This window comes from Taeniopygia guttata, chromosome 1A (genome assembly GCF_048771995.1).
Source record: "Taeniopygia guttata chromosome 1A, bTaeGut7.mat, whole genome shotgun sequence".
Classification (NCBI taxonomy): domain Eukaryota; kingdom Metazoa; phylum Chordata; class Aves; order Passeriformes; family Estrildidae; genus Taeniopygia; species Taeniopygia guttata.
Genome location: NC_133025.1, coordinates 67,553,269 through 67,568,232, shown reverse-complemented (window position 1 = coordinate 67,568,232; position 14,964 = coordinate 67,553,269). Strand labels below are relative to the sequence as shown.

The 14,964-nt window shown below is 42.8% G+C and overlaps 2 protein-coding genes across 3 annotated transcripts in view; both read left to right on the top strand.

The window, feature by feature from the left end:
• The first annotated feature begins 453 nt into the window (after positions 1-453).
• Positions 454-7,813, top strand: STRAP (serine/threonine kinase receptor associated protein). The gene is made up of 10 exons (XM_030263564.4): positions 454-588; positions 1,610-1,745; positions 2,486-2,567; positions 2,819-2,891; positions 3,521-3,617; positions 4,545-4,682; positions 5,055-5,191; positions 5,835-5,984; positions 6,469-6,534; positions 6,868-7,813. Exons 1-10 carry the CDS (start codon positions 477-479, stop codon positions 6,933-6,935), a joined length of 1,059 nt encoding a protein of 352 aa, XP_030119424.1. The 5' UTR covers positions 454-476; the 3' UTR covers positions 6,936-7,813.
• Positions 7,814-9,550: 1,737 nt separating this feature from the next.
• DERA (deoxyribose-phosphate aldolase) overlaps positions 9,551-14,964 on the top strand; it is a 47,582-nt gene continuing 42,168 nt past the window's right edge. For both annotated transcript variants that reach the window (XM_030263566.4, XM_041713694.2), the window contains exon 1: positions 9,551-9,708. In XM_030263566.4, the coding sequence (XP_030119426.1) occupies positions 9,678-9,708 (31 nt within the window). In that variant the 5' untranslated portion in view covers positions 9,551-9,677. The remainder of the gene's footprint in view (positions 9,709-14,964) is intronic.

The following is a 14,964-nucleotide window of genomic DNA, read 5'->3' as shown; positions in this document are numbered from 1 at the left end:
GGATGAGGGATAACCGGGACGAGGACGAGCCCGCTCTTCCCTCACGGAGGGGATGAGGGATAACCGGGACGAGGACGAGCCCACTCTTCCCTCATGGAGCGGGATGAGGGATAACCGGGACGGAGACGACTCCGCCGCTCCCTCACGGAGGGGATGAGGGATAACCGGGACGGAGACGACGCCGCCGCTCCCTCACGGAGGGGATGAGGGATAACCGGGACGGAGACGACTCCGCCGCTCCCTCACGGAGGGGATGAGGGATAACCGGGACGGAGACGATTCCCTCGACGAGAGGGGCAGCGCTGCCCCGTCCCCCCGCCGGGGCGGTGCCGCGGCGGCCGCGCCCCCGCGCTTGACGCGCGTCCGGCGGGAAGCGCTTCCTGCCCGTCACTTCCCCCGCCGCCGCCGCCGCCGCCGCCGCTCCCGCCGGGCCGCCGCACTCGTGCCCTGCCCAGGCCCCCGCCGCCGCCGCCGCCATGGCCATGAGGCAGACCCCGCTCACCTGCTCCGGCCACACGCGGCCCGTGGTGGACCTGGCCTTCAGCGGCGTCACCCCCTACGGATATTTCCTCATCAGCGCCTGCAAGGGTGAGCGGGACACGGGCCGCTTTGTCCGGGATCCCCCGCCCCGGGGGTGGGCGTGGGGGAGCTCCGCCGCTCGTAGGTCGCGCACGGCGTCCCCAGGGGTGGCGGTGGGGCGGGAGGGGTGTCCCGGCCACTCAGCGAGCTGTGGAATGACGAAGGGAGCGGACAGCCGGTGTTCTGTGCTGGCGCTTCATTGCCGGGGTTAGCCGGGCTGTGGATGCCCGGCTGGATCCCGGCTGGATCCCGGCTGGATCCCGGCTGTTGCGGGGTGGGAGGGCTCCAGAACGGTTCGGTTGTAAAACTTCTCCTTCTATCCCCCCGTGCACACGGGCTGCGGATTTAAAGCGAGCTCCGGTTTGAGCTGGGCAGCTGCTGGACACGGCATGATGAGAGCTCTTTGCTCACTGTGGGAATAGCATTTCATCTTCGTGCATGTATATTTTAATCCTTGGCATGCATAAGTTTTAAAGGGCATTCCTTTTATGCTTGAAGTGCTTCCAGTTCAGCTTTACGTCTTGTGTGAACAACTCTTTGATAGCCTTCCAGAAAAAACTGATGATAGGAAAGGCCTTTCTATTAGTACTTCATTCATGTATCGCTGTATGTTTTAATCGTATCTCATTGCAACCATGAGACTTGTTTCTACATACTGATGACTTGATAATATTGTTCCAATGTAAAAATAAAAGAGCAAACCAAATCTGCCCTGCCTGAAGAAAACTTTAGTAACAATAAAACTTGAATTAAACATTCCTTTCTACTTTCCTTCTATCTTAAGACAAAGTTACAGAGTTTTACCAGGAAGTTCTTACCCCCATGCAGTAGCGTTTGAGTAGTGGCACAGTTTAGATGCAGGCAGCAAGTACAGCTGCACATCTAAACTCTACAGCTGAACCCCTCTGCAGAGAGTGGCTTTGTAAAGTATGGGCATTTCCATGTGCTGGTGCAAGGGAATAGTTTAGTTTTGAAAAACTGCTTCCTTCTTTTACCGTGTTACCTGAATACTGGTTTTGTTTCTGTGAAGATGGCAAGCCTATGCTGCGCCAGGGGGACACAGGAGACTGGATTGGCACGTTTCTGGGTCATAAAGGTGCTGTGTGGGGTGCCACCCTGAACACGGATGCCACGAAAGCAGCTACAGCAGCAGCAGATTTCACAGCGTAAGTGATGGACTGTCTTCATGGGCTGTGTTTTGGTTTTTATTCTGTAGCTCTTTGGTGGCAACTTAGCTGTACTAAATTACTAGTTCATTTGTTTCTCTTTAGTTATCTTATTTTTGGCTAGCCAGATGAAAACCTAAATTTTTACATTCTTGAAAGTAGCTACAGGTAATTGTGTCATGATGAACAACTATGATTGCTTCTTGATGTGCTAAATTATCATACTGGTTTACTTTTACTTAACTTTTCTGTGCAGCTCTACTATCTGGCACTGTAGTTATAGCAGAATTGAGAGGGGTATTTTTATTTTTCATCTAGCAGTTAGCCTCTTTTTATTACATGAAACTTCTAGTGAATTTGTCCTTCAATGTTTTTTGTTGTTTGTGCTGAAGTTGTGCTTAGTTGCTCTACTAACAAGTTGAATCTTGTTAGTAGAGGGTAAATTCTATTAATGAAGTTGCAGAGAAGAGCCACCTTTGTCTTCAAACTAAAATGTTAATTAGTTTGCAGGGTCCTGAAGAAGAGCATAAAGGAAAGTGGTGGGATAGTCCAAAAAAAGCTCTAGTAAAAATATATAAAATATTCTTATTGACTAACTATGTTGCAACTTATAAGAATGTAGCGCTTAGGATAAAATATTGTGATGGCATCAGGAAAGATTGCTTACAAATTCATCTGACTGTCCAGGTTGATTTTGTCTTGGTGTTTCTAAAACATGAATATTTCCTCTTGCTATTTAGCAAAGTGTGGGATGCTGTGTCAGGCGATGAACTAATCACACTGGCTCACAAACACATTGTCAAAAGTGTGGATTTTACACAGGTATGAGAAAACTTTATACCTTATTTACCAGAGAAATAAGCTCTTGATTATGTTTTGTTATTATTTACTTTTTTGTTGTATATCTTAAGAGGTAAATAATCTAAAATACTGCTGCTCATTTTTAGGATTGTAGGGTTAATGTAACAAGTGTGTTAGAGGCTGTCTGAGAGAAAAAGCTGTGATTTTAACTCACAGACAAGGGCTGTATTTTGATTCAAAGTAGAGTTGACTCTCTATAACTTCTGTTTCAGGATAGCAATTATCTGTTAACAGGTGGACAAGATAAGCTCTTGCGTATCTATGACTTGAGCAAGCCAGAAGCAGGTGAGTCTGCTTTTAAAACTGACTTTAAGTTTAAGTTCTGAAATTAAGGAGCTACTTTCTGCTATGAATCACTAAGAACAATGTTGAGGATTGTTTTACAAATGTAATGTCTATAAGCTTTTGGTATATAAGGGTCCCAGAATTGCTTGGGTTGGAGATCACCTGGTTCCAAACTCTCTTCTCTGGATACTGGTTGATTAAAGCCCCATCCAGCCTGGTCTTGCACACTTCCAGGAATGAGACATCAAGCAGAGCATGTTTCAGTTCAGTGCAGACACATTGAAAATGGCCTAATTAATTAAAATTTAGTCATCTGAGAGAAAAAAACGACTCCATATATTTAAGTGTGTTTAAATTTGTGTTGATGCTGACCTATTGATGGTTGATAGGAAGCCAGAGAACATCGATGTTCACCTAGGGAAGTTTTTGAAAGCTAGGCAGGCAATCAGGTACTCAGTTTGCATTTATTCTGTTCCTGGAATAAGATATACAAGTAAAATCCTAAGTGTTTGAAGTAATTCTACAGTCTCTAGTAGATGGAAATCGGTGTAGCTTAAGGAAGCCCCCAACTGCTGCATGGCGTTATTCCATTTTATTACATGTATGAAAATATTTGGCTTTCTTTTAAGAGCCCGATGTTGTCAGTGGACATACTTCTGGCATTAAAAAGGCCTTATGGAGCAGTGATGACAAACAGATTCTTTCAGCTGATGATAAAACTGTCCGGTAAGAAAAAGTAACTTTGAGTTTTCTTTATTGTCATGCTCGATGTGGGGATGCAGTCATGTTATTTTGGTGAAGGATATGAGTAACACAGGTTACCTGATCCTAGATTATTTTAGCTGCATGCCTGATACAGCTCTGTTCTGCTGATAGAGATAATTTTGGTAATAGTTCTAATTTCCCCATAAATGTGTGCTCCTCACAGATGTGTTCTCCCTGATAAGAAGAGGTAGTCTTTGATAACTGCATAGAATAAATTTATGCCTTTTGTAATCCTGAAGAAGATGAATTTATGGATGAGGTCTCTTGCATACACACTGTCTTGAGCTATTGCTGCTTTGTCTTCTTCAGTTTCCTAGTGTTAAAGATAGGCAAGAGCCTAGTCCTGTTTGTTCTCCTCCAAATTGTAGGAATAGAAATGCAGCAGTTAGCTAATGAATAAAGATTTTTATTTGTCACAGTAGCACAGCTTAATTTCTGTTTAGATTCTTCTTGCACTGCTAGATATAAAACTATATTATCCTCAGTGAAGCTCTGTAAATTTGGATTAGTATCTCTTTGCCTTTTGAAGTGTAAAGACAGAATAGAATCTTCAAGCCTTGCTTCAAGATGCATTGCTTAGAAGACTTAAATCAATATTTTTGATCTCCAGGAGAATCACTGAGTAGTTAAATGGTGTGTATATGCCATTTAATGTTGTGGCATTAAGCTGCAAAGATGAAAGTATTTTAAAACGTGAATGTGTCTTAAGCCTGGCCTAAGTAGAGAATGCAGATAAAGCCACTGAAGATATGAAGTACCTGTGGAATCAAACCACATTCCTTGATGGGTGTCTGTTTTGATGCAGGTCTTGCCATGGATATGAGGTGGAAATTGTTTAATTTGCAGAGGTCTGAGAGTCTTTTTTTTCCCTTTTTGTTTTATTTTAAGCCTCTGGGACCGGAGTACCATGACTGAGGTGAAGTCACTAAATGTGGCAATGTCAGTGAGCAGCATGGAGTATGTTCCAGAAGGACAGATACTGGTGATAACCTATGGGAAGACTATTGCTTTTCATAGTGCAGAAACGTGAGTCCACAACTCCCAGTTTTCACAGGTGGACTAATGGGCTTCTTGTGGGTAAAAACTGGCTGTACAAGGACAAAAGTCACCAAGCTGTCAAGACTGGCATCTCTGTGATGTTTCAAGAAAGGAAGTTATATGCTTAAACATATTCCAGAAAGTCGTTCTGTATGTGTGAGCTTTCGTTTTGCTTATTCTAAACTCATTTCTAATTTGACAAGCATGATTTGCAAGTATCAAAACTTGTTTCAAAAACTCTGTGGGATTATATTTTATTTCTGGGAAAAAGCAGTTGAGATTAGTAGAATCACAGTTTCTTTGCTCTCATTTTTTTTTTTTTTTAAATATGAGCTTCATTAACAAACTTTTCTCCCTCAGTCTAGAGCAGATTAAATCATTTGAAGCACCTGCTACAATCAATTCTGCATCTCTTCACCCTGCGAAAGAATGTTTGGTTGCAGGTGGTGAAGATTTTAAACTGTATAAATATGACTATAATACAGGAGAAGAATTAGGTATGTTTGTGTCTTATAATCATAAAGAAATTCTGAAATAGGTATTAATAAAATAATGACTGGTAAAAGAAACTGTTGTACTCAAATGAGATCTTAGCATAGCATGCTGTACAAGAGGATGATGAAAAGGTATATAATCAATTAAATATTTTTTGCTATCTCAGTATACCTAATATTCTAGAACTAATTAAAACATCCATTCAACAATTCTGCACCTATTTAAAAAAAAAATCTCATTCTGTATTGCTATAATAGCTGCATGCTAAATTGTCATACTGTTCATTAGGTATGTAGGTTACGAGATTTTATGAAAAATATGATGTGTTGGCCTAATTTGTTTAAAAAAAAGCATATTATCTTACTGATCCAGTCCTCATTAAAAATTGTTTGTTTGTGGAAGGAGTGGTTGAAGGGGTAGAGCATGTGTTCTCTGTGCTGCTGGATTGCTTTGCAGTTTTGTCTAGAAAAACTGAGCACCTTTTTCCTTGCAGATAATGAAATGTTAATATCTTGCCTAAAGTAGCCATAGCTGACACACCCATTCATGGAAACTCTGTTTTGTGTTAGAAACTGATTGGTTTGTACTTAAATTTCAGTTGTTGGCTGAAATTTGTAATTGGTGGTCTTGACATGTTCCCTTCAGAATCTTACAAAGGGCACTTTGGTCCCATTCACTGCGTGAGATTTAGCCCTGATGGAGAGTTATATGCAAGTGGCTCTGAGGATGGTACACTAAGGCTGTGGCAGACAACAGTAGGGAAAACCTATGGCCTTTGGAAGTGTGTAGTTCCTGGTAAGTGTGTGCTTGGTCCTGTCTATCATTAGTGGTAAACACTGAGTTTCATACAGTAACTCCTGTCTTTTGAGGGTTTCTGATCTACTCATATCTGTTAGATTGAAGGATGTACTTCTGTAGCTGTTGTGTAAAGAGTTAACATCACACACGTAAGCTTTTTGAATATAGACACTTTGTGGGTATTTAAGCTAAGAGCCTGATGATGTATTTTTCTCTAAAGAGTGAGAAATATATGATACCACTTTTATAAGTCTGAAAGAGGGACTGAAAGAAGGAAGTGTGGGTGGTAGTTTTAATTTATATTGTTCTTGGGGAGAGGGAGGCAATAACTACACGTGGATATTCGTTAATAGAATTACTCACTCAAGTGTTTCTCCTCAACATGGAAATTACTTTTTTGGTGGTTTTTGTTTTTTTTTTTAAGTTAAGGTGGGTGAGTAGAACTGAAGGTATTGACTGGTTTTCTTCTCTTTCTCTACAGAAGAGGAGAATGCAGAAGCAGCAAAAGCAAGGACTACCCTTCCAGGAACTGCAGAGGAGGAAACAGGTAATGAGCTGAACTGTCAGCTTCAACTGCCTCAGTGTTAAAAGATAGTCAAGATGATAGCATCTTCCTTAGTTTAGAAGAAGTACTTTCCCTCAAGTGCTTTCTGGTGTTTTTCGCTCTTTTCAAAAGATCTTTGAATGCATTTGCCTGACATTGATTATGTGGTAAGTGTCAGACTGGTGACTGGAGCTGTGCAGGCAGAACAGATGGGGTAGAACAGCTGGATCAGGTTGAATGAGAAAACAAACAGAACTGGTCCCTTTAAGCAATCCCTGCAACATTTATTTGGTTTATATATCTAAAGTGAAATTAAATAACACCCTTTTTATTTAGTTGCAGAAGAGATTGCCTCTGAAAACTCAGATACAGTGTACAGCTCAACTCCTGAAGTGAAAGCCTGATTACTGCAGCTGTTATGTGACACGTGGACATGCGAGACTAAATCAAGTGAGCAGTGACAGACAGCAGCCTTCCAGAGCGCGCTCCCTGCGTGGGGCAAAGATGGGCAGTAATTGATGAGAATGCGGTGGAACTGGCTAGGTGTTGTCTGTAAGGGAACTGAGCATCCAAATAAAAACCCAAAAGACAAGTAGTAGAGTTCTGCTGGCTTTTTGGCATAACTGCCTACTGTCTTTTCAAAGAAGTGTGCAAGCCAAGATCCAGTCTCTCCAATCTCAATTAGACTCATTGTAGTGTGTTTTCATTATAACGAAGAAGAGATACAATGGCTTTTACCTTTTTTTTTTTCCCCTTGAAAGTTGGAAAAATTGGCTCTGGTTGAAAAGAAGGGATTATGTACTTAAAAGTATTTGGTTTGGGTTTTGTTTCCTTGTATGCTGCTTCTGAATGTTTAACTGTTTTCAGTTGTCGAAATAAAAAGCCTCTCCAAACTCGTACATTACTTTTGAGTGCTGGGTTTATGAAGTGGAAAAGCAACATTAATCACGTAATCCTTGGCATCTTGGGTTTGTACTATACAGAGAGAAAGCAAAAGAATGTTTTAGTGTTGGTACAGAGGGTGGCAAGTTCTTTGATCTGTAAGCTTTGTATCTTTTTTATTCTTTAAAGTTTGAATGTAAACATGAGTCTCTAAAAAGAAAAACAGTGAAAATTCTTAAATTAAATGTGCTGCCTGAAGTATTTGGTTATACGTGAAAATATCAGCGGCTGGCTGCAAATCTGTGTAAAGCTTGGGTTTAGTCCTCCAGACTGGATAAAAAAGTTACTCTTTCAAGGTTACAAATCATATTTTCTTCATTAAAGAAAATAATTGCCATTCTTCCACTTGTCATTTCCTTTAATGTTATGCTGAAAGCTTTACATAATATATTCTGTGTGGTAAGAAAAAAGAGGTATATTTATTCACACATCATTTTTTCATATTCCTACTTGGCCTTACTGTCCTGTTTTTGCAGACTATACCTATTTGCAATTACCTATTTGAATTTTATTCTAAAAACAAGCAACTCTGATTTACAGCTAAATGGATCAGTCTTGCTAATTCCACTAAGGCTTTTGAGGACTCCATATCTAGTACTTGAGCATATAAATTTTATTTTAGAAATTGGATGTGTTTAAAATGAGGCACTTCGGACACCTTGCCTCATGGTGAAACTTGTGTACTGTGGGTTTTATTCCATTTGCAGTAGGCTCTATAGCATTTCATAGAGAGGTCTGGAATAGAATCTCAGAATCATTTAACTGAGGGAAAAAAACCTTTAACCTCAAGTTCAACTGTTAACCTAGTTGTTCCCAAGTTCCAGAAAACCATGTCCCTCATTCTGCATTTACAGCTTGCTCTGGGATGCATAAAAATGAAATAGATAATAGTAATAGAAATCTAATACTTAGTAATGGCTACTAAAATACTGGAAGAAATGAAAAAAAACTGACAAAATGAAAGTACTGTTATGAACAAATGTTTGAAAAATCACCAGTAGGGGTATCAGCAAAACCCAGATTTAATACTAAGCAACAGGACCATAAAGTTGGTTGGTAAGATTTAACTGTCCTTACAGGACAGTTAAAGCATGCCAAAGAAAAACAAGCAATAACAAAACCAAACAAAATCCAGGAAATAAAACCAAATTAACCAAGTGCTGTCTAGAGGGATGTGTGTGTGTTTAGGTGCCTGTGGCAAAAGGATAGTGAGGGTGAGAATAACAAGAACTAAGCTTTTAGGCCTTAATAGTACTCAACAGTAATGTTAACTTCTACCTTAAACCTAACAATTTAACAGAGGAATAACACCACAGCATTTAATCTAATTTAGGACTTAACCTTATTTACCAGCCTAATTTACTTTGTCATCTAAGGAAACAGTGTTTCATCCCAGACACAGCTAGGGTCTGCGCTTCATATGAAAGTGTGGGAACATGGATGTTCTGCCATTCAGGCAAGAACAATAAATTCCAAGGCTGTTCATAAGGGAAACAAGAGCTTGTTGGATAGCAGCAGCTCCTGGAAGCAGACAGTGTTTCTGATGAGCTCAAGAGGACCTGAGCCCAGTGCTGTTTGACAAGGCCAAGGCATCACAAGTATTTCCTAGATGACAGTGTGGCCTGGAAAATGGGGAGGAGGAGGAGGATGTACCAATACAAGTGCTTAAAAGCTTGTAATTTTTTGGACTGCTTTGACGGATCCTAAAGTAGACAGCACAAATAGTATATATACTTCTAGAGTGACTGCTCTCGAACCATTGCTTCTCAAAACACACAGGCAGCTTTGGCATGGGAAAAGCAAAAAAAGAAGAGTGTCCTCAGGTTTCAGAGCTATGGCCCTTTCCTGCTTTACCCGATGCCGTTGTGAGTTAGAGGTTTCTTGAGATGAAACAGACATCAATAGTAACAATGTACATCATATTTTTCTTGAGACTTTGTGGGGTTTTTTCCCCCAGATCTGGAAAAAATGTAAAGGCTATGAAGTTTTCAGTGGCTTTGTTACCCAAATGTGCAGGTACCACTAGAAGTTTTACAGGTTGGCAGTTTATTAACCCCGTGCGGACGTGCGGCACCAGCTCCTCCTTGACGGAGGTGCCCGGCTCGGTGCCCGCGTGGCGCCGGAGCTCCGCGCCCGGGGCGGCGCCGCCGCTTCCTGCCCGAGCGGGGCGGGCCCGGAGCTCCGCCCGGCCGGGGAGCGCGGCCATGGCGGGGCGGAACGCGGGCACCGAGCTGGGTAAGGGCGGCCGGCGGGGCCGGGGGTCCCCGGTGGGGGCTGCGGGTCCCGGGGCGGGCGGGGCGGGGCTGACCCCCGGCTCCCCGCGCCCGGCCGAGCCTCCTCCGGGCGGCTGCGGGACCGCGTTCCTCTGAAAGCCAAAACAGGAGCGGCGCTGGGGTTCCTGTGGCTGCTCTGGAGCGCTCCCGTGACGCGTAACCGGGAGCAGGTTGGGGTGCGGCCTAAACACGAGTTTCCTGTCACACATGGCTTTGGCTTGAGGGGCTCCGAGCAGGGCCAGAGGTTGTGGGACAGCCCCGCAGCCCCCGGTCCTGTCACAAAGCTGGACCTGCAGGGTCAGAGGTTGTAGGAGAAGCTCTGCAGCCCCAGTCCTGTCACAAAGCTGGACCTGCAGGGTCAGAGGTTGTAGGAGAAGCTCTGCATTCCTGGTCCTGTCACAAAGCTGGACCTGCAGGGTCAGAGGTTGTAGGAGAAGCTCTGCATTCCTGGTCCTGTCACAAAGCTGGACCTGCAGGGTCAGAGCTTGTAGGAGAAGCTCTGCATTCCTGGTCCTGTCACAAAGCTGGACCTGCAGGGTCAGAGGTTGTAGGAGAAGCTCTGCATTCCTGGTCCTGTCACAAAGCTGGACCTGCAGGGTCAGAGGTTGTAGGACAGCCCCGCAGCCCCAGTCCTGTCACAAAGCCGGACCTGGTTTTCTCCTGCATGCCATTCTGGTTCTCACGGGATAATCCTTCCTTCCCTCTTTCTCGCCAAGAGATTAAAACCACTTAGTTTGGGCTCTGATTTGCAAACTTGAGACTCCACCTCATCTGACTGTTCTCCTTGTTGCCTCGCTCTCTGAGGAGTGGTAAGGATCTTCCAGGTGTTTGCAGCTGGCCTCTGGGCCTGAAAGGTGGCTGTGCCTGAGATTTCCTGGCTGGAATTGCCTTTCTCCTCATTGCTGGGGAAGGGGAAAGTGTTACAGCTTCCTCAGCAAAACCCAGCTGAAGCAGGATGAATTGAAGTGGTGAGGCTTCCTAGAATCTGCCTTCAAGGTGTGATAATTTGGACATTATGAGTAGGTGGACAATGAAGTGGAGGAGACACAGGGGTGGCCTCATGGAAGAGGGGAAGCAAAGGCCAGCTGGTGTGGAACAGGTAGGTCTCAAAGCTGACATGAGCAGAGTTCAGGAGATTGTGGCATCACGTGCCTGTCATGAGAACCAGCACAGGCACTTTTCAATTATTAGCTTGTGGATGGACAGTGAGAGCTGTGTTGCCATTCACTGAAATTGTGGAAATGTTGCAGCTTTCAAAAGTGAGCTAATTGCTGTCTGATGTCCTCACTCATGGGCTGCTTGTGAGATCAGATTAAACTGCAGCTATCTGAAGACCTGAAACAAACAATAATGTGGTGACAAAACATCACTGTCTGTTAGGAAAAACAGCTAACACAAAAGTCTACAAATGCACTCCAGTTGCTTTAAACTAGGTGTGTGTCATGCTTTTCCTTAGTAAATCGAAGCTTGATGTGTAGGGAATCCAGAAACTTGAAGTCAGCTCAGTTCTGATACTTGTTGCCATCCCTTCCTAGTGGTCTTTGTTTAAACCAGTTGTGGTCAAAACGAGCTGGGTTAGATGTTCAGGACAGGTGTAGGAAAGGCAATGGTGTGGCTGTCACCATGTTTAAGTGGCAGCTTCTAGCATCTGCCTCATGCTGGCTGCGTTAAAGAGAGAACTGCACCTCCCTGCCATTTGCTCTCCCACTAAATACATATCTGAAATACAGCAGCATACTTAAAACAGCACTTAACATATCTTAGTGCTGTACCTTAGCTGGTAGCAGTACTCAAAAAGAGCAGGGTAAACTCTTACCTTTGTCTTTCATGGCTGCTAACAATATTCGCTGCTTCTGTGACTTAGGCACTTCAGCTTTTCAAAGTTTTACGAGCCTGTGCCAGCAGCTTTAGCAGTAATTCAGGTGATTTGCCGTTTCCCACACAGCTTTGTGTAGAATTAAGAGTTTTCTAACAGGGACATCTAGTGGTAAAATGTATTTTATTTAAAAATATATTGTTTGTGTCCTTTTCTATGTCTGCTATTTCTGTGCTTGCTACATAATGTCATTATCGAAGCAGGAGGTCTCTGATGTTGCCATTAGAGAGTATCTATTTGTTTATCACTGACAAGCCAAACTTCACAAATCATGGCATGTAGTGCTTTCCTTGTGTGATTAAAAAAAATAAATACATTTTTGTAAAATTCCTTGATTCTTCCCTCCTTATCTCCTTCCCTCGTACCCATCACTGTGCCTTAGTAGAAGAAGGAGTTTCCTTGGAATAAAGAACAGGTGCATGTTACACAGGTGAAAAGACCCTGATGTGCACAGTCAGAGGCTCCCCAGCCTCATACACTGATACATCTGCTGTCCAAGAGTCATGTAAAGAAGCTGGACAAAGAGTTTTACAAGTTTTTCATCCCACAAGGACTGTTTGCAGAGCTTGTGTGCTCGGGTTCCCCACAATGCCTGCAGGGATGGGAATGAATCTGCCTCTCCTGCTCTGCTCTCCCGGTCCCTGGGTTGTAGCAGCCCAGATATTTAATGTTTTGTCATGCTTCAGAAGAGTATCAGGTGCAACTTTTAATGTCACTTCACAGGGAAATATTAGAACATATCAGTGAGTATCTGTTTTGGAAGTGCAAGCTGCTTTGGTTTAACTGTGGGGATGCAGACACCTAGGGACCATCCCCTCTACTCAGCACTTGGAATGTACATGGAAGATTTGGTCCAGTTTCTCTTTTCAATAGGAAAGAGAGATTGCTAAAACTGTCACATCTTCAGCAGAGGGACAGCACAATGGGGCTGGGGCTGGAGTTCTTGTCCTGTAAGGAAAGGCTGAAAGAGTTGTGCTGGTTTAGCTCAGGGAAATGAGGCAGAGAAGTTCATACTGGATATGTGGGAAAACTTGGGGCAGGACAATCAGGTGCTGGGACAGGTTGGGCTCAGAGAGGCTGTGCAATCTCCATCCTTGAGAACTCAAAACCCACCTGAATAGCCTCTCAGCAGCCTGTCTGACCTCGGAGCTGATGCTGCATTGCACAGGGGGGGTTGGACAAATGATCTTCAAAAGTCTTCCAAATTATTCTATGATTATGTGTTTTATTACCTCTGTGTGTCTATGTATATCTGAATACACACACACACACACACACACACACATATATATGTATTCTGAGTAATGAGTAACTGGAGTTCTTTTGCAATGTTCTTGGTTTCTTAAAAAAACCCATTATCTGTGTTGCTCAGACCCTCTAGCTGAAGGGCCAAAAATACATTCATTATGTTTCAATTTATATATTTTTAATTATAGTTGGTATTTCTGAGCCATCTACATGTGAGAGCTAGCCTATTGGTAAGTGGCATTTAGATAATGAAGTGTTACATCCCTTTTGAAAACAGCACAATTCTGTTCTAATATATTAATAGCTGGTTTTAGCCTGTACTGTGGCTCTGGTTTTTCACTGTTCTAATACCTTTTGAATCTAGTGGGTAATTTTAATCAAATTTAAAGGACAAGTAGTTGTCTCGGAAATAAGTTAGGTGCTGGGTGGAATTATCAAATCAATTCTTTTGTTGAGGGAAAGGCAGGTACAGATCAGCAATGACATGAATTTTCATTGCCACTGTTTTATTTTGGCCTTTATGCCAGTAGCAGAGTCCTGTTTTACACGTGGTTGTGAGGACCACATGAGGACAGCTGGGTTTTTGGGGTGAGGAGATGTCTCAAGTTAGGGAAGAAAAGAGGGAACAACAGGGGGCTTGGACCTGTAGGAAACCAGGTTGATATTCTGCATCTCACTTCCTGAGGAAAGGCTTGTCAGTGATTTCCAAGGTGCATTTTGTTTGATCCATGGACAGCACTGTGTGATTTCACTGATGGCACAAGGCAGCAGAGCTGATTTCTAGTTCAGGGCTCATGTTTTGATATCCTAGTGTCTGGATGCTGATAACATGGAGGCTGAACTTCTGTCATAGAAAGGAAGACCCACATGAAATTGAGGATCTCTTGGTCCATATTGAGTGTCACTATGGAAAAATAACATCAGCTTGTGTCTTGACAAATCTGAATAGCCCCCAAATCTCTAAACAGCTTACATGATAAGACAGCTGTAACAAGACCTGATCCCAATGCCTTTTCTCTCCTTTCAGGGGCTTTGCTCAGCTCTGTGTGGCCAGCTGGGGTCAGCCTGTGTCCAGCCGAGCTCCTCGTTTCTCCACTGAAGGTTCAGGACACAGTTTTGGGCTCTTCTCCCGAAAGAACAGCTTTCATCACTTCCCTTCCCCGTTTTATCGCATGCTCATGGGAAGAGCAGGAGCACACATGCTGTCTCTGGCACACAAAATGAAATAACCAGTTGAGGGGAGCAGCTCCTTTTAGGAACAGTGATGCCTTAAAATGCTTGTGAAACTACCGCCTCAGGCATCCTTGAGCTTTCTGTTTCGCCATCTGAAGGGATGCCATCAACACATTTTTTTTTTTTTAAAAGCTTCTGTAAAGGTTAGTCTGTTTTATGAGGAATGTGTTAGCAAGCTTAGATATTTATGTAATTATCCTAATGAAGTGGTTTTATTTATTGTTTTCTGAGGAAATGCTCGGTATTTTTGGATTCATGTTCTTCAAAGAGAGGAGATGAGTTTCCTGTTAAGGAATTGAATATGATTTTTTCAAATGTCTTCAGAGAAAAAAGTAAACTAGAAGAGTGATTACAGAATATTGGCTAATTAGCTGTAGTGTAACTGCTTTAATTACTTTTATCCCTGAAGCCACATGACTGTGCAGATGACTAGCAGATGACTTATTTAAAAAAAAAAAAAAGACATGTTCACACTGCAAGGTTAATGAGCCTAATTAAATATAGTTTTCCTTAGCCAGATACTAAATCATAAAGCTTGGGGGAGTGAGGGGGGGGGGGGGGGGAGAATCCAAAGACAGTCAGTTCTATTTCAAAAAATGGTTTTATTCTGATATTTAATGAAAAAAGGAGAAAAGCTGGAATTGTGAGTGATTTTTCTGAATAAAGGCACTTAGATCTAAAGATTTGATGAGACCTCACATGGCAAACTTTGAAAGTCTATTTAGAGACAATTATGCTGAGACATATTTGTTTTCACTTACCCATTGCTTTAATTAATGTAAGAATGGGCTTGAATAAAAGGTCTGTGTTATATGGAAGCCTCCATCTGCTGCTGCACATTACCAGAACCTTTGTCCTTCC